Source organism: Onychostoma macrolepis, chromosome 06 (assembly GCF_012432095.1).
Source record: "Onychostoma macrolepis isolate SWU-2019 chromosome 06, ASM1243209v1, whole genome shotgun sequence".
NCBI lineage: Eukaryota > Metazoa > Chordata > Actinopteri > Cypriniformes > Cyprinidae > Onychostoma > Onychostoma macrolepis.
Genome location: NC_081160.1, coordinates 738,211 through 756,714, shown reverse-complemented (window position 1 = coordinate 756,714; position 18,504 = coordinate 738,211). Strand labels below are relative to the sequence as shown.

General features: G+C 37.7%; 1 protein-coding gene across 1 annotated transcript; it reads right to left on the bottom strand.

The window, feature by feature from the left end:
* Positions 1-484: 484 nt before the first annotated feature.
* On the bottom strand, positions 485-4,372 carry LOC131542251 (NACHT, LRR and PYD domains-containing protein 3-like). Its single transcript, XM_058778738.1, has 3 exons — positions 4,239-4,372; positions 3,567-4,061; positions 485-548 (listed from the first exon to the last, which is right to left on the bottom strand). The coding sequence occupies exons 1-3, from the start codon at positions 4,370-4,372 to the stop codon at positions 485-487; spliced, it is 693 nt and encodes a 230-aa protein (XP_058634721.1).
* Between the last annotated feature and the right edge of the window lie 14,132 nt (positions 4,373-18,504).

Here is an 18,504-nt window from a genome sequence, read left to right as displayed (position 1 = left end):
TCCTTACACAGATTTCCAAAACATTACTTGAGCAGACTGACTGCCCATTAGTTGTGGGTGGTGATTTTAATGCTGTCATAAATCCTGCTTTAGATAAATCTCAATCTGATACAACAGCCAATCCATCTTCTAAATTACTGAATAAATTCATCACGGAGCTCAACTTAATCGATCTTTGGAGAATTCAGAATACTAAAGCTAAGGACTTCACTTTTTTTTCTAATAGACATAAGACTTTCTCTAGGATAGACTACATATTTCTCAGCCCATCTTTAATTTCGTCGAATTCCTCCATTTCTTTATTACCAATTTTATTATCTGATCATTCTGCTGTGTTGTGCAGTGTTCCTCTCTCCGATGTTAAAGCCAAGTCCCCTAGATGGCGCTTTAACATATCATTATTAAGTAATCAGACTTTCATTACTTCACTAAAAGAATATATTAAGGAATTTCTTGAAATCAATATGCCCTCTGATGTGGATCCTCAAATAATGTGGGAATCGACTAAGTGTGCCATACGAGGGTTCTGTATATCTTTCTCTTCTACTCTTGCCAAAGCGAAAACTCACCAGTTTACACAATTAGAAAATAAAATCCAATCATTGCAAAACCTACAAAACAACATTTTACTGATCAACAGGCTACACGGTTGTCCTCTTTAAAAGAAGAATATGATTTACTTTCACACTCAAAGGCGGAATTTATTTTACATAGGACTAGGCAAAAATATTATTTTGAATCAGAGAGACCTAGTCATTTATTGGCCCTTAGGTTGAAAGAATGCGAGTCTAAGGCATATATTAGCGCAATAAAATCATCGGATGATCAGGTCACCACGAACCCTGCGGCAATTAATGACATATTTAAAGGTTTTTACATGAATCTGTATAAAGCCGAAACAGATTTTGATGAACCAATTTGTAAGCAGTATTTAGATAAATTGGAACTGCCTCGAATCTCACAGATGGATAAAGAATCTTTGGAGGCCCCATTAAGTTTGGAGGAGCTTCGCGTCTCTCTAAAAAGCCTTCAAAAGGGCAAATCGCCGAGATGGTCTCCCCCCTGAATTATATTTAGAAATTTGGGATTTGGTAGGGACACTTATGCTTAATTCATTTAATTTTGCAATTGAACATGGGGTATTTCATAGAGATAAAAAATCATCACTGATTTCATTACTTCTTAAAAAAGGGAAAGACCCATTAGATTGTTCCAGCTACAGACCGATTTCGCTTATCCCATGTGATCTTAAAATCTATGCTAAAGTTTTTGCTTTTCGTATGGAGAAGGTAATTCATAGTTTGATCAAGGAGGACCTAACTGGTTTCATCAAGGGGCACAATGCATCTGACAATATGCGTCGACTCCTTCATATTCTTGACTTTGCAGACTCCCACCCGACCCCTTGTGCGGTCTTTTCACTTGATGCAGAAAAAGCCTTTGACAGGCTAGAGTGGAATTATATGTGGGCAGTTCTGCAATGTTTCGGTTTCGGTCAACACTTCATTTCTATGATTAAGACATTATACCACTCACCTGCAGCATCAGTCATAACTGGTAATATTATTTCCCCCCCATTCCCTTTGCAGCGAGGAACGAGGCAGGGATGTCCGCTTTCCCCCTTATTGTTTTGTCTATCTCTTGAACCCTTAGCACAAGCCATCAGGAAATCTGAAGTATCGATTAAGATTCATGATCATAATCATAGTATTTCATTATACGCTGATGATATTATTCTATATTTAGACCACTTTGATGTTTCAGTCTCTAGTATAATTAAGGAATTTGATAATTTTAGTAGCTTATCAGGATATAAAATAAATTGGAGCAAATCTGCTTTAATGCCAATTAACAATGTTAAAGTTAATTCTTCTATTCCCTCATTTATCCCTATTAAGGAATCTTTCATCTATTTGGGCATTACCATACATAAAAACATTCATAAGATTGCCAGAGACAATTTTAATAATATTTTAGTTAAGGTCAAAAATGACATTCAAAGATGGAAGAATCTTAAAGTATCTCTTCAAGGAAGAATCTCCACTGTTAAGATGAATTTGTTACCTCGATTTAATTTTTTTTTCTCTATGCTACCACTTTCTCCCCCTCCAGGTTACTTTAAGGAGATCAACTCCATAATTTCTAAATTTATCTGGAATGATAAATGCCCCAGAATTAAGCTTACCACATTACAACATCCTAATAGCGCAGGAGGACTGGCTGTACCAAATTTTGAACTGTATTATTGGTCGTTCCAGCTCAAGGCTCTTCATAATTGGGTTGATCCTCAATCTACAGTTTCTTGGAGAGTGATTGAAGCTGACAAGGTTAAACCAAATAGACTCCAAGATATGTTATTTACTGGCACAGGAAAAAAAGGGGATAATTATAAATTTGGTCCGGTTGTGGCCAACTCTATTAAAATCTGGAAAACGGTGGAACGTCGGATAGGAGGAACCTTCAAATTTTGTAACAGTACACCTTTATGGCACAATTTTAATTTTGTATGCGGAAATCGTCCATTTGTCCAACCCTCTTGGTCCTCTTTGGGTGTAAACACATGCGGTGATATATATGATAACCAGGGCTTATGTTCATTTCAGACATTAAGAACCAAATTTTGTCTACCAGCATCCGCATATTTTGTCTTTCTTCAATTACGTTCTGCTCTCAAAGCGTATGGAGTTCCTTGGGCATCTCCCATCTCCTCTCATCCTATGCAAGATTGGATTGCACCATCTGTTGGTCGGCCGTCTGTTTCTTTAATATATAATAAGATTATTGATTGCATTACAAAACCTCTTTCTATTAAAACTGTTTGGAATGGGGAATTATCTGACCTTAATTTGTCTGTCGACTGGGAGAGAGTGTGGTCTAATCTCAGTTTAACATCTAAAAATCTGGCTCATCGTCTTATTCACTTCAAAGTCATTCATAGAGCATACATAACTCCTTACAAAAGATTTAAAATGAAACTACAACCGAATCTCAACTGCCATATATGTAATACTACATCGTCAGGTACTTTTCTGCATATGTTTTGGGAATGTCCTGTCGTCATCAGTCTATGGACACATGTAAACCTGGTTCTATCATCCTTACTGCATATTGATTGGTCTGTTAATCCAAGTTTGTGTCTTCTTAATGATGATTCTGGCCTCTGTATAACTTCAATGCAAAAGAGAATGTTGTTTGCTGGTTTTACAGCTGCAAAGAAGACAATAATACAAAACTGGTTTACACCGCACATGTGTGGAAAAACATATTGGATCCGTAGCCTCCTGCAAATAGTGACTTGTGAATGTACAACAGCACGAATCAATGGGGCCAAGCCTTCTACCATTGATGCTTGGCAGTGCTTTCTCTTTGATATACGTGACTGTATAAAAGAGTGACTTTTATGTTTTTCTTGTCCTTCCCTCTCTCCCTCCCTTTGACTGGACTTTGAGATATTGAGTATGTGTCTGTTGTTGTTTTTATTATTATTTTGTATTTTTTTTTTTTTTTTTTTTGGATGTTATGTATGAAAAATAAAAAATGTTGATAACAAAAAAAAAAAGATGAACAACACTTTATATTCATCACTGGATATTTCCATTTCTTTAGTTTCAGGGAAAAAGACATGAAGAAGATCTGAAAGACTGAGTGTTTTGTTCTTCATCAGATTGATTTCTCTGAAAGGCAGTGGAAATATGAGCTGGACGTCCTGATTCTCTTTCCCTTCAGCCCAGTCCAGGATCAATTTCTGCACAGAGACTGTTTTTCCAATGCCAGCGACTCCCTTTGTCAGCACAGTTCTGATGGCTTTGTCTTGTCCAGGTAAAGGTCTAAAGATGTCACTGCATTTGATGGCTGTGTCCTCTGTTGCTGCTCTCCTGGATTGTGTCTCAATCTGTCTCACCTCATGCTCATTACTGATCTCTCCACTCTCACTCTCTGTGATGTAGAGCTCTGTGTAGATCTCATTCAGGAGTGTTGGGTTTCCCTGCGTCGCTGTTCCCTCATACAGATTACCAAACTTCTTCATCAGATTTGATCTAAACGTGTTGAGGACTTCATGTCTGGAAAATACCACATTATTACATGAGTTATAGAGGTTATTTTTTTTATTTTTTTTATTTCTGTGTTATGAGACACTAAGCATATCATAGGGTTTATGAAATATGTCAGTTATTAATGATGAACAGTATGTGAGTAATGAGTGATAATGCATTGCATTGAAAAATCCCACAGTTTACCGTACACCAGGATACGTGCTGTCTTCTGGTTGATTAGTCTGGTCATGTTTCTTACAGACGGGTTTTGTTTTAACTGATCTGTGTTGCAGGATTGACCTTGAATCAAGAATCAAATACTCTGACATTGGTGACATTTTTCTCATTACCTTAATAACAGTAGTGACTTTATTATTTTATTATTAAAAATGTATGGAAGCATATAAGAGACATAACTATTTGAAATTTAACAGCCACTGAATACTTAATTTTGAAATATTTTATTTTGAAAAACATTTATCTGAATTTATTTGCTCTGAATTCACCTCTCTATTTTTCAATGCTCACAAATTCAGATAAAAAAAAAAAATCAACTTACAGAATTTCAGATAAAATAGATTCAGTTTGATCATATTTGATTGCTCAAATTCAGATCTCAAATTTCAAGTTAATATTTTTCAAAGAAAACATCAGTCTAATTCGACTGCTCAAATTCAGATCGAAAAATTCAAGTTAAATATTCACATGGTAACATCCGGGCTACCCAGGATAGGAAAAACAGTTGAGCGCCGAGCACGACGATCATGTGCGCAAGGTATACAGTAGGTGACGGTAATACTCCTAAGCAGTGAACGGCCATGAAACGGAAAGAAGAAGAAGAAGAAGAAGAAGAGCATGACGACCTGTCTGTCATGATCCAAGAAGTAAAGATGACTTCCAAGGAAAACGAAGCCCAGATAGCAAGCACACTCGGCCGATTCTGGCTGAAATGCGGCACTGTCGGCTCAGTCACGACGTCGGTGAGAAGATAATGGGCCAGAGCCGCGCCGACTCTACAAAACACTTCTAGCTGACAGACAGCTTTTTCTCTCTGGGCCGATCTTGGCTGAAAGCTGTTGTACGTGCGGCAGGTCCGCACTCGGTGTAGTTGTGTGTATCTACCTTCAGCCCGAGCTGGTTTAGTCTCCGGCGGCCGCTGCTAGAATGAAGATCAGCTGCTGAGAGAAAGATTTGGCGGTTAATCCTGAGGACATTTCAGCCGGCACAGTTCTCAAGAGGAGTACTTCAGCTGCAAAAAGGTAAGTTAAGTTATTTAATGATCAATCTAGAGTTGTTTGATGTTTAAATGACACGAAGAGTATAGTTTTTAGATGGTTTCTGTGAGGTTTGCGATGATAACATAGCGTCAGAAAAACCGTTCGGTCCCGGATATATTGAGTGTTGATGAGTAACGTTAGGCCTAACTGTCAGGTGCGGTCTCTTTAGGAAAACTATGTAATTTTTTAATATGAAAAACCGATGAGCTGTATCCATTGCACGATAATGTTAGGTAATTAAATTTTAATGAGTTAAATTCTATTTTGTTTGCTAGAATTAATTCAATTAGTCTTTTTCAACGAGTGATTGCTATTGAATCAAAGGAGTCAGGCCACGCTGCTAGCGCCATAAACATCTATACGAGTGACTCTGTCTGATTCGATTCACTTAACCATTCAAATGAGTAATTTGTTTGTGAATCAAACTGAGCACGCTGTTGTAGCATTACACCTGCTAAGACAATGTGCAATCTGAATTTAATAATAATATTTATTTTGTGGTAACACTGCCGTGTGGGAAGCTCTGACAGAGAAAAACACTATAGATACGTAAGAGAGAGCCGTAAAATGTAAGTGCATCATCTTTTGTTCTTGAATGGAGGCCTAATCTGTCTGCTGCAGTAGAGCAGGTTCAGTTTTTAGAGTGAATGAAACCATGAAAGCATAGATATGCCATATGATGTGATTTAAAATCATACTTATTTTACTCTGGTGGGGATTATTATGAGCAAACAAACTTAAAAGTTTAATCTGAACACTATATACAGTATATTTAATCTGACATTTATTTTCTTCTTTTTTTTTTTTTGAACATTCATGAAACATATAAGGTGCGAATTCTGGGTCTGGTCCTAATGATTGTAAAAAGCTGTAATGCTTAAGATTAAATAATTACCTTACAATATATATTTGTACATATTTCAAGGCTGCAATTTGGAAAAAACTTTAAAGCTAATGCTGCTGAAATGGAGGTCAAGGGGACTGAAGAGGTGGCTCCAGCAGATCAAAAGGGTGGACTTCAGGAGGCAGACACACTCTGTGAGTTTAAAAGACCCATCTCTTTAACCTTCCACACACATGACACACTGTCACATTTCTATAATTCAAATCTCTTAAAGGATTTTTATGCTGCACCAATTAGGGTAAGCAGCAACACTTCCTATAATATCTAATGTACATGTTAATTTGTAAGAAGAATGACATCATTGCTTATATTAGTTGCTTATATACTGTCTCACCCTTATCCCTAGGTTACAGTAATCAGCTGATCCAGCCCAGACGGTGGACCTGCACCCAGGAACGACCACAACACATCCCTGACTGTCAGCGGAGATCATGTCAGCTAGATGACAGATCCCTGTGAAGACCTCACTGATGACCCCAGCACAGATCCTCAGCAAAGACTACGAGAACCAGACAAGCCCTCTGCACAGACCCTTTTTACCAGCTTCACCTGCTGGCGTGATATTACTTCAAGCAGAAGAAGTTGGATGAAATATTCTGAATGATATCAATCCACAATCTGACTTGTGATGCAGCCTGGAATAATCACACCACGTTCATTCGTTTGGCCAGACGAGACTGTTTCCTGACTGAGCCGGGTCTTGTTTGGGTTCCACTGATGCCTTTTGTCTTGCTTGGTTGAAGACACATAATATTCAGCAATATTATTGACTTGACTGCACTGACACCATTTGATAAGAACTGAACTGAATTATGACACACAATGTTTTATATATAAAGTTTATTTGCAAAAACAGACAACTCCGTTTTTAAATATTTTTAAAAAATCATGTTTTTTGTTATCGTGTTTTTGTGTTGTGTTAGTTAGCTAGTATTTATTAGTTATTCTTTACCTAATCAAAATAACCTGAATGCAGTTTGAGATTAATTGGAATGCACAATGAAAAAACATGATTTTTAAAAATTGTTAAAAACGAAGTTATCTGTTTCTGCAAATGAACTCTTCATATACATATATATATATATAATATATACAGTAAATATAACTTGTTACTTTGTGGTTTAAAAAGTGTGAATGTTTATACTGTAGTGCATTTGTTCATATATATTTATATTAAAGTATTTGGTAATTTTATAATTAAAGCCTTTTTAATGTTTTTAAATGGTTGTATTTGTGTTTCACTGCTGAATTACATTTAGCAGTTTCTGGGTCACATTCGGCCCGGGGACCAAGCCGAATCTCAGCCAGATCTGGCTTAAAGTGTCTGGGCCAGATCTGGGCCACGTCAATAAATAAGAGTCATTTTACAGGGTGTGGGCCGCATCGGGCCAGAGGAAATTGTTTGAGTCTGTTTTCAGTGTGTGTGCCAGTTTTGGGCCGGGGACCCAGCCAGAACTGGGCCACAAGTTAAGCAAGGTTGTGGCCCAGAGGTGGACCAGACAAATTTTGCTATCTGGGAGGCGCCCCGGTAAGTTTGCTGTTTATGTACAATCGGACTCAGGGCTCGACAGAACAGAAGTATGTTGTTGCTAATTATGTTTGGAACACATATGCTATATAGCTATGGTTTGTGTGACTCGTCTCCCTATGTAAGTTAAGTCAGCTAAACAACACGTTATAGCTAGCAAGATAACTTTAGAGCTCAACGGTGGCCGCCCACTTTTTGGCTGAAAGCTACATTAACGTTTATAAAAAGCTGTTTATATCACACAAATACCCCGCTGTAACGTTACATTATACTTTGTGATTACTCTTTTTACCATATCCATCTATATTGATGGCTCCCAGTCTGTCTGTGAGCTTCTACCATTGAAATCTTTTTTCTTTTTTTTTGCCGTTTAAAAAAAAAAAAATATGTGGCGCCAAATCAAATGTTTTATTGTCAAGATTCATCTCGGAGCTGTTGGCTTGGTTCCAGTCTTAAACCTTTTTATAAACTTTAATGTAGCTTTCAGCCAAAAAGTGGGCGGCCACTGTTGAGCTCTAAAGTTATCTTGCTAGCTATAACGTGTTGTTTAGCTGACTTAACTTACATAGGGAGACGAGTCACACAAACCATAGCTATATAGCATATGTGTTCCAAACATAATTAGCAACAACATACTTCTGTTCTGTCGAGCCCTGAGTCCGATTGTACATAAACAGCAAACTTACCGGGGCGCCTTCGTTTTCCCTGGAAGTCACCTTTACAGGTTCTTTACATCTTTACTTCTTGGATCATGACAGACAGGTCGTCGTGCTCTTCTTCTTCTTCTTCTTCTTCTTCTTCTTCTTCTTCTTTCCGTTTCATGGCCGTTCACTGCTTAGGAGTATTACCGTCACCTACTGTATACCTTGCGCACATGATCGTCGTGCTCGGCGCTCAACTGTTTTTCCTATCCTGGGTAGCCCGGATGTTACCATGTGAATATTTAACTTGAATTTTTCGATCTGAATTTGAGCAGTCGAATTAGACTGATGTTTTCTTTGAAAAATATTAACTTGAAATTTGAGATCTGAATTTGAGCAATCAAATTTGATCAACCTGAATCTATTTTATCTGAAATTCTGTAAGTTGATTTTTTTTTTTTATCTGAATTTGTGAGCATTGAAAAACATTCATCGAAATTCAGGTTTTGAGAGGTAAATTCGAAACAAATAAATTCAGATACATGGTTTCCAAAGTAAAATAATTTCAAAGGGGTGAATTCAGAGCAAATAAATTCAGATAAATGTTTTTCAAAATATAATATTTCAAAACTAAGTATTCAGTGGCTGTTAAATTTCAAATAGTTATGTCTCTTATTTGCTTCCATAAAAATGCACCTGCTCAAGGTCACAACTGTAAAAAAATAAATACATAATTCTACTCGGCGCTCTATAGCTGCTTGTTGTCATTATATTTACTGCATTTATAGTGCTGTATAATTATGACAGTTTAATTTAAAATATCTTACTATAATCATATCTTTTACAAAAAAATTTAATACTTGTTAAACCTTGTGTCATCACTCTTAAAATGAACTGGATGATGCATAGAAGCGTCACTCCTCATAGACACACAGCTGGGCTCTGGATCTGATTTCTTCTGCTGAACTGAACTATAACAGAGAGAGATTAAAGATAAACGAAATGCTTTCATAGATGTGTCTCTCTGTGTAAACAAATGTTAAAATATCAGATGAAAGAATTAAATAATCACATGATAAAACACCATAACACATACAGTGTTCTGTTGGCTGTGGAGTTAAGACATTTACAAATATGATTAAAAGATGAATATGAGACAAAACTACAAAATGTCACATTATTTTATTGGGTGATAGATTTTTTGTCAGCTAAGAAATTCAGCACTTTTAGAGTTCATCCCTCTAACTGATGTGAGCATAAGTATTGGAACAGTTGCCTCACAGGTCTTTCTAAGTAATCAGCTGTGTCCTGTTGCATTAATTCCTCAGATATTAAAAGCAGGGAATGTGTCATATCAGTTATATCCATTACTTCTGCATTCTGAATCTTGCATTCGCACACAAACCAGGATGAAGACGAGGGAGCTGACTTTGAGAGAAAAGCAAGCAATTTGGATGCTAAAAGAAAAGAGGAAGTCAATTAGAGCTCTAGCAAAAACAAAGGGCATGGAGAAATCAAGAGTTTGGAAACCACCAGCAACACCAGCAACCAACAACGACCTGATCGGCTGAGAAAACAACAGTAGTTGATGACAGACAAATCATAAAAGCTGTGAAAATGAACCCTAAAAGAAGTGTCTGTAAAATCACCAACAACCTCTAGAAAGCTGGGGTGACGCTCTGACAATCTACTGTCCTCAGGAGACTTTGACACAAAATTATAGATGTTTATAAGGGCAAAGAAATGGAAAGTCTTAGATTGACCAAGTCAATCTCCAGATTTAAACCCGATTGAACATGAATTTCAGCGGCTGAAGAGGAGAGTAAAGGCAGAAACTCCCCAAAACAAGCAACAGTTGGAATTGGCTGCATTAAAGGCTGGGAAAGTATTTGAAAGCATGAGAGCAAGAGTCTGGTGATGTCTATGGGTCACAGACTCACTGCTGTGATTGTGCGCAAGGGATCTGCAACTAAATAATAGCTTTTAATCTTTTATATCTGCCTTTGTTCAGCTGTCCCAATACTTATGCTCACATCAATGAGTGGAATGAACTCTAAAAGTGCTGTTCTTTTTATTTGGTAAAACATGTGTTGAAACGGCTAATAATAAAATGTGACATTCTCTAGTTTTGTCTCATATTCATCTTTTCATCATATTTGCAAATGTCTTGACTCCACAGCCAACAGAGCAATTTTTTTTTTCTTCACTGTTACAATACTTTTGGAGGGCACTGTATTTCAGTCATGTCTGTTGATGAAAAATAGACTCATCACTCTTCATAACCACACAGCTGGGCTTTGGTTCTGATCTCTTCTGATCAACTGGACTATAACAAAGAATCCTTTGAATTGCTGTATTAATATTTTGATTTAAAAAAAAAAAAAAAAAAAGATTTTAATTTTTACTGTGATTATACAGAAACCATAAACTAAAGTTTTTTTCTTAGGCTGATGACACACGGGACAACTTTTTGAGCAATGTTGCTGGGCAGTTGAGACACAGGGCCCATGACCGATCCAAAGTATCCAGATAGAAATTTGTTACCCATTCTCAGTGGGAAAGTGCCCAATACCATACTTTTCACTCCTCTACATTTCAATCAAGGTCCTCGAAGTAGAAAGTTATTACTATGTAGCAGCTTTGAAAGTCAGTGGGTGACTTATTTTTTTTCTCTCTAAAATGGGACTTCCCTTTTTTCCAGGCAGTCCATCAATAATCACTCTTGTAGGGCTACATGAAGTGATTTCCTAGGATTTTTTTAAACACTCACTAGACGAGAGGCGTGCGGATCCATGTGCAGGCTTTTATTTACAGGCATGGTCAAAGATACAGGCAGGTTCGAAACAATGGCAAACAGGTATGGCAGAGACAAGACAAAGAGTAAACTTAGGGCAAGCGTGGGTCGACGATCAGCGAACAGTATCCAAAGGGCAAGACAGGAGAGGGGAAACCAAAACGTCAGCGATAGTCCAGGCAGGGGAAGACACAATCCAACAAAGGCAAGGCTAGGCTAGGAAAACTAACGGGCTCTGTAGGGCAGCGATAGTGCATACGATACTCGGCAACGAGGGAGAGAATGTCCAGAGTTGAAATAGTGTGTGTGATTAGTGATGCTGTGTGATCAGGTGTGCGTGCGATTAGTGCAATGAGTCTGGAAGTCCCTGTGAATAAAAGTATCACAGTATGCACTATAAGCAATCATCTAACATGATAAACGTCCCTCCATATATGGCTATAATCAGGACCCATCAGAATGCGATCGCTAGTTTGGTATAAACAGCTCAAAATAATCAATATCACGTCACCGCAGTATCATGGAAAACAAAACTGTGATATCCATATCCATAAAGAAGATAGTCACATCTCGAGCAGAATCATTAAACTAAATTAACAGAAACGATGGCTGCGGGCATGTCTATACATGTGCGGGTGACGCAGTTATAAATAACTCAATACCGATCTCAATAAACACAAAAATAACGCAAACAGGCTTACTTGTAGGTCAATAACTAACACCTCAAGGTAACAGCTGCAGGAAATATCGCAACTGAACAAGTAGAAATGTCCTTTCAGCGATCGACTCGACAGATGTACACTCTGTGACTTGACTTAGCTCATGAAGATCAACTCTGACTTGGCTTGATTCGTGAAGATCAGCTTTGACTTGGCTTGATTCGTGACGATCAACGGTGACTTGACTTAGCTTGTGAAGATCAGCTGTGACTTGTCTCGACTGGTGAAGATCAGCTTTGACTTGGCTTGATTCGTGAAGATCAGCTTTGACTTGGCTTGATTCGTGAAGATCAGCTTTGACTTGGCTTGATTCGTGAAGATCAGCTTTGACTTGGCTTGATTCGTGAAGATCAGCTTTGACTTGATTTGATTCGTGAAGATCAGCTTTGACTTGATTTGATTCGTGAAGATCAGCTGTGTCTTGGCTTGATTCGTGGCGATCAACGGTGACTTGACTTAGCTTGGGAAGATCAGCTGTGATTTGTCTCGACTTGTGAAGATCAACTGTGACTTGACTCGTGAAGAGAAGCTGTGACTTGATTTGGCTCATGAATGGCAGCAATGACATGATGGGGTGTTGTTGTGGCCGCCATTTTGTGAACGGGCTCTGGTGCGTCCGCCATTACTGTCATAGACTCGGTGTTGCGTTCCTCTTCCACGACACCCACAGTAAACAGAGAGTTAGAACACAGTAAAGCATAGTCCATACAGTCTCTCAATCGGACATTAACTTCCGCTCCGGGTAACCGTGATTTAATTGGTTCATTGAGTCCAAAACGGAATAAATCTATAAACAAAGTTTCATCATATAGAGGAACTTGGTATATTAACTCACAGAATTGCTGAACATAATCCTCAATTGATTGATCTCCTTGCCATAGACCTAGTAGCTGGTCGACAGGGTCCATACCTGGCCAGGGTTCCCTAAAAAAGCCGCTAGATCCTCGTGTGGCCGAGTATTCTGTAACTAACTAACTAACTAAAACTAACGGGCTCTGTAGGGCAGCAATAGTGCATACGATACTTGGCAACGAGGGAGAGAATGTCCAGAGTTGAAATAGTGTGTGTGATTAGTGATGCTGTGTGATCAGGTGTGCGTGCGATTAGTGCAATGAGTGATTGGTGACAGCTGTGTGCGTGTGATTGGTGAGATGGCTGATGGGAAATGCAGTCCATGTGATGTGTGGTGTGAAAGTCCATGTGGTGAGTGGATGACCTCTAGTGGTGAATGAACGGGAGTGCAGACCAGATTCGTGACAATATTAGACAAGTCTGATTTTGATAAATTGTGTAAATGAAAATATTACCAATAAAGCCACAGAAGAACTGTTGTGTGTCTCCTAATAAAACATAATACTGTAGATGTTGAACTTGATGCAGCACCAGAGGTGTTCAGCTTAGATTAGGACTTGGCTTTCTGCAGACCAGTCAAGTTCTTCCACACTGACTAAATCAATCATTTATTTTTGAACCTTGCCTTATACACAGAGGCATTGTCATGTTAGAATAGAAAAGGGTCCTGTCCAAACTGTTCCTATAAAATTAGAAGCACACAATTCCCTAGAATATCATTACAGGTGCATCTCAATAAATTAGAATGTCGTGGAAAAGTTCATTTATTTCAGTAATTCAACTCAAATTGTGAAACTCGTGTATTAAATAAATTCAATGCACACAGACTGAAGTAGTTGAAGTCTTTGGTTCTTTTAATTGTGATGATTTTGCCTCACATTTAACAAAAACCCACCAATTCACTCTCAACAAATTAGAATACTTCATAAGACCAATTCAAAAAAACATTTTTAGTGAATTGTCGGCCTTCTGGATAGTATGTTCATTTACTGTATATGTACTCAATACTTGGTAGGGGCTCCTTTTGCTTTAATTACTGCCTCAATTCGGCGTGGCATGGAGGTGATCAGTTTGTGGCACTGCTGAGGTGGTATGGAAGCCCAGGTTTCTTTGACAGTGGCCTTCAGCTCATCTGCATTTTTTGGTCTCTTGTTTCTCATTTTCCTCTTGACAATACCCCATAGATTCTCTATGGGGTTCAGGTCTGGTGAGTTTGCTGGCCAGTCAAGCACACCAATACCATGGTCATTTAACCAACTTTTGGTGATTTTGGCAGTGTGGGCAGGTGCCAAATCCTGCTGGAAAATGAAATCAGCATCTTTAAAAAGCTGGTCAGCAGAAGGAAGCATGAAGTGCTCCAAAATGTCTTGGTAAACGGGTGCAGTGACTTTGGTTGTCAAAAAACACAATGGACCAACACCAGCAGATGACATTGCACCCCAAATCATCACAGACTGTGGAAACATAACACTGGACTTCAAGCAACTTGGGCTATGAGCTTCTCCACCCTTCCTCCAGACTCTAGGGACTTGGTTTCCAAATGAAATACAAAACTTGCTCTCATCTGAAAAGAGGACTTTGGACCACTGGGCAACAGTCCAGTTCTTCTTCTCCTTAGCCCAGGTAAGACACCTCTGACGTTGTCTGTGGTTCAGGAGTGGCTTAACAAGAGGAATACGACAACTGTAGCCAAATTCATTTATACGTCTGTGTGTGGTGGCTCTTGATGCCTTGACCCCTGCTTCAGTCAATTCCTTGTGAAGTTCACCCAAATTCTTGAATGGATTTTGCTTTACAATCCTCATAAGGCTGCGGTTCTCTCGGTTGGTTGTTCATCTTTTTCTTCCACACTTTTTCCTTCCACTCAACTTTCTATAACATGCTTGGATACAGCACTCTGTGAACAGCCATCTTCTTTGGCAATGAATGTTTGTGGCTTACCCTCCTTGTGAAGGGTGTCAATGATTGTCTTCTGGACAACTGTCAGATCAGCAGTCTTCCCCATGATTGTGTAGCCTAGTGAACCAAACTGAGAGACCATTTTGAAGGCTCAGGAAACCTTTGCAGGTGTTTTGAGTTGATTAGCTGATTGGCATGTTACCATATTCTAATTTGTTGAGATTGAATTGGTGGGTTTTTGTTAAATGTGAGCCAAAATCATCACAATTAAAAGAACCAAAGACTTAAACTACTTCAGTCTGTGTGCACTGAATTTATTTAATACACGAGTTTCACAATTTGAGTTGAATTACTGAAATAAATGAACTTTTCCACGACATTCTAATTTATTGAGATGCATCTGTATATGCTTAAACACTAAGATTTGTACTCATGGAAATTACTAAAGTAGTCAAACCTGTTCATTAGAAGGGGGTGACCCAATACTTTTGGCAATATAGTGTACGTGCACACACTGCCAGAGCTGTGTGAGGTCACGACCATGCTGCTTTTTTGTGGGTGGGTAGGGGTGTTAAATAAAATTTGTTTTTGCTTTTTTTGTTGTTGTTTTTTTTTTCTTCATAGGATCTTAACATTCTAAAAGCTCTTCATTCCAAAGATACTACAAGCTAGTCAGTGTATTCAGTAGGTGTAATGTATTGTAAGTTGTTTCAGAGGTATTGCAAGTATTACACAACAATAATAAAACAGTGCATTGATGTAAAAAAGGAAATTTACTTTTGGTACTTAAGTACTTTTAAAAGCAAGTACTTCTGTACTTTTACTTAAGTAAATATCTGACTTTCCAACTTTCACTTGTAATGGAGTAATAATAGACCAGCAGTATCTGTACTTTGATCTGTACTGAGTTGTGTACTTTGTCCACCTCTGTCCATAATAATTGATGTGAATACCATAGTAACATAGAATACCTAATATAAAACAAAAACAATATAAATATGACACAGCTCTGGCTCTGATCTCTTCTGCTGAAGAAATATAGTGATGACATTCATTTTAATAAAGGACCTTTTAAAATTCAATTACAATGTGTATGAGACTTCCATAAGCGTTAGCTTAATATATGTTGAAATGTTGTGATTTATTTATTTATTTTTCCTTTTTCATAATTTGCCTGTAAATGTTTGCATCTCAGGGGATTCGTCGCCCTTTTAGGGGTATAAATCAATATATATATATTTTTTTTTTTTTTACTACATGGAGTCTGCGGTCTATAGATTTTAGATTTTAAAGTCTATTTCAGAAAATCTGTTCAATACTTCAAACTCTTAAATGATAATTTATTGTCAATCATTTAATCATTAATCATTCAGTTAGCAATACTGAATTTAGTTTTAGGTCAACAATACATGGATTTTTGTATACACACACACACACACACACACATATGTATATGTATCTATGAAATAAGATACTCAACAAAAATATATATGCATATAACTTATGTATAAAAATGTACAAAATACATATACAGTGTTTATATATATATATATATATATATAGTTTGCATATGTGTTTTTGTGAAGTATTGCATTTCATATACGGCTCATATATGTAATTCATTGCAATCCAGAGATTACTGAGAGATACACAAATAAACCTTCCTCAAAAGACTGTTGTGTCATATTCAACATTTACTTTTTAACATAAAAAAAGTGCTGTTGTGGTCACGTCGCTCGTGTCCATTGTAGACATAAGACAGTGTCCGTGACAGTGTTGCCAACTGGTCTACTTTATCACTGTTGCCGCGGGTTGTTTTTCATGTCCGCGGGTTTAAGCGACCCCAATAACGTGTACAGGTGGACCCCCTCGAAACGCGGTTAGTTTGGGCTAGTTTTGGGCTAGTTTTGAGTAGCAATTGGGCGGGTTTTGTTGTGAAAACCTGGCAACCCTTTCCGTCAAGCAGGTAACCTTATTATTGCTAACATAGGACTCATCGAAAAATACATCATGAAGAGAAAATAATCACTTCATCCGATGTTTAAGTTAATAAAATAGCCTTGACAGCCTTACTTACTGGAGATCCACAATATTGACTTTGTTCTCTCTCACCAGACTTGTGTGCGTGTAGGTGATGTAAAAGAGGAAAGCAGGCATTTGGACCAAAGCACTGTGAGGCAAGAGAGGGGGAGACTCAAAATGATTCTAAACTTAAAACGCATTTGTTTTACTACGTACACAATTATTTAAAGTATAAAACATTGTTATTTACAATACACAGTGTAGTTTTTAATCATATTTTTAGGGGGGGACAACCCTCAGATAAGGGGGGTCCTGTACCCCCCGGGATTACAGCCTATATTCTCCACTGCTTGGAAAATCTTGAGGGCAAAGGGGGCAGAAATAATTCTGTCATTATTCTTAAAAGTAATGCAAATTATGTTTGCAACAGCTGTATGTTTTTGGAGTGGCCTGGATGACTGTGAGACTCCCAGCCTGGCTGAAGTTTTGTCCCCACTGACTTGTGAATATTTGTAAATATTTGTGGCTTGAAACAGCTGGAAAATTGAAAGTGTACTGCAGTTCTGGATGTTTTGCCATTGAGGTAGGGTTAGTAACGTTAGTTAAAACTATTAAGAAACATTTCAGTTAACTGAAATAAAGCTGGAATAATATTAACAGTCCTAAAAGTCTATGAATGGAGAAAAACTGAATACAATCAGATATATAAAATGAATAGATAACCCTATTCGCAAAATATATTTGACTTAATTAATTAAAACGGAAGAAAAAGTTTTATATGCCAAGTTTCTGTCTAATTTTCTAACGCGCAATAAGTTCACGGAAAGGAAATCAAGATGACAGAAAGCGACATCTGTTTGTTCTAAATTTAACTCTGTGCATTCATTTAAAGCACCCTACTGTATAAACATGCCGCTGTCTGTCATTAATGTTAACCAAACAACAAAAGAAAAGGAGAGAATTATTCACTGCTCTTCACTAAATATTGTTCATAACTTTGTTATGGATCAATTTATGTTTAATTTATATGGTGAAGTCGATGCAGTGCTTTATTTTGCCATTTGATTACTTTAATCAATTTCTTTATAGTAGGCTAGGCTAAATTGTTTAATTAATTTGTATATTTTTTCTGTTGTATTTGCCCTATTGTTTGTAATATTCTTCCTTTTTTGTACTGACTGTTTCAACTCACTGTTGGTTGTTGACAGTGAAGCTGCTCTGAAAGAATAGGTTAAGGGGTAGGGGAACATATTTTGGAATTTTTATGAATGCACAGACAGCAATCTTTGAATGCATAGACAATAATTAAACAAATGTAATTATTTTTTTAATAATGTTCAATTTTAAGGATTTGCTATGGAGTGAGAGGAGCTAAAACAGCTTTTAGCCATGTTTATCTGTATTTATAATATTAGTAAACATTTAGCTTGATATACATTATTATTTAGCATTTTACATTAGGCATTCATGATTCTTCAGGAAACAGAACACAAAGCCAAAGGTCCAGACAGTTTCTCTCCAGCCTGTGCTGAGCTGTCATCCATCGTCACACGAATCTTCATCAGATCACTGGAGCTGTGTGAAGTTCCTCCTGCTTCAAACGCTCCACCATTATCCCTGTACCCAGAAAAATCATAGGGCTAAATGACTACAGACCTCTTGTTTTAACATCTGTGGTCATGAAGTCATTTGACTGGTGTTGGGCTACTTGAAGGACATCACTGGACCCTTGCTGGACCCCCTGCAGGTTGCTTACCAAGCAAACAGGTCTGTGTATGATGCAGTCATGGGACTGCATTATATCTTCCATCATCTGGACAAACCAGAGACTTAT

Excerpts from the sequence above, each read along its gene's own strand:
- LOC131542251 (XM_058778738.1), bottom strand. The coding sequence starts at position 4,372 with ATGTCACCAATGTCAGAGTATTTGATTCTTGATTCAAGGTCAATCCTG. Across the intron at positions 4,062-4,238 it reads AGCACGTATCCTGGTGTACG|ACATGAAGTCCTCAACACGT; the intron begins GTAAACTGTGGG and ends GGTATTTTCCAG. Across the intron at positions 549-3,566 it reads AGTGATGAATATAAAGTGTT|AGTAGAAGAGAAAGATATAC; the intron begins GTTCATCTTTTT and ends CGCTTTGGCAAG.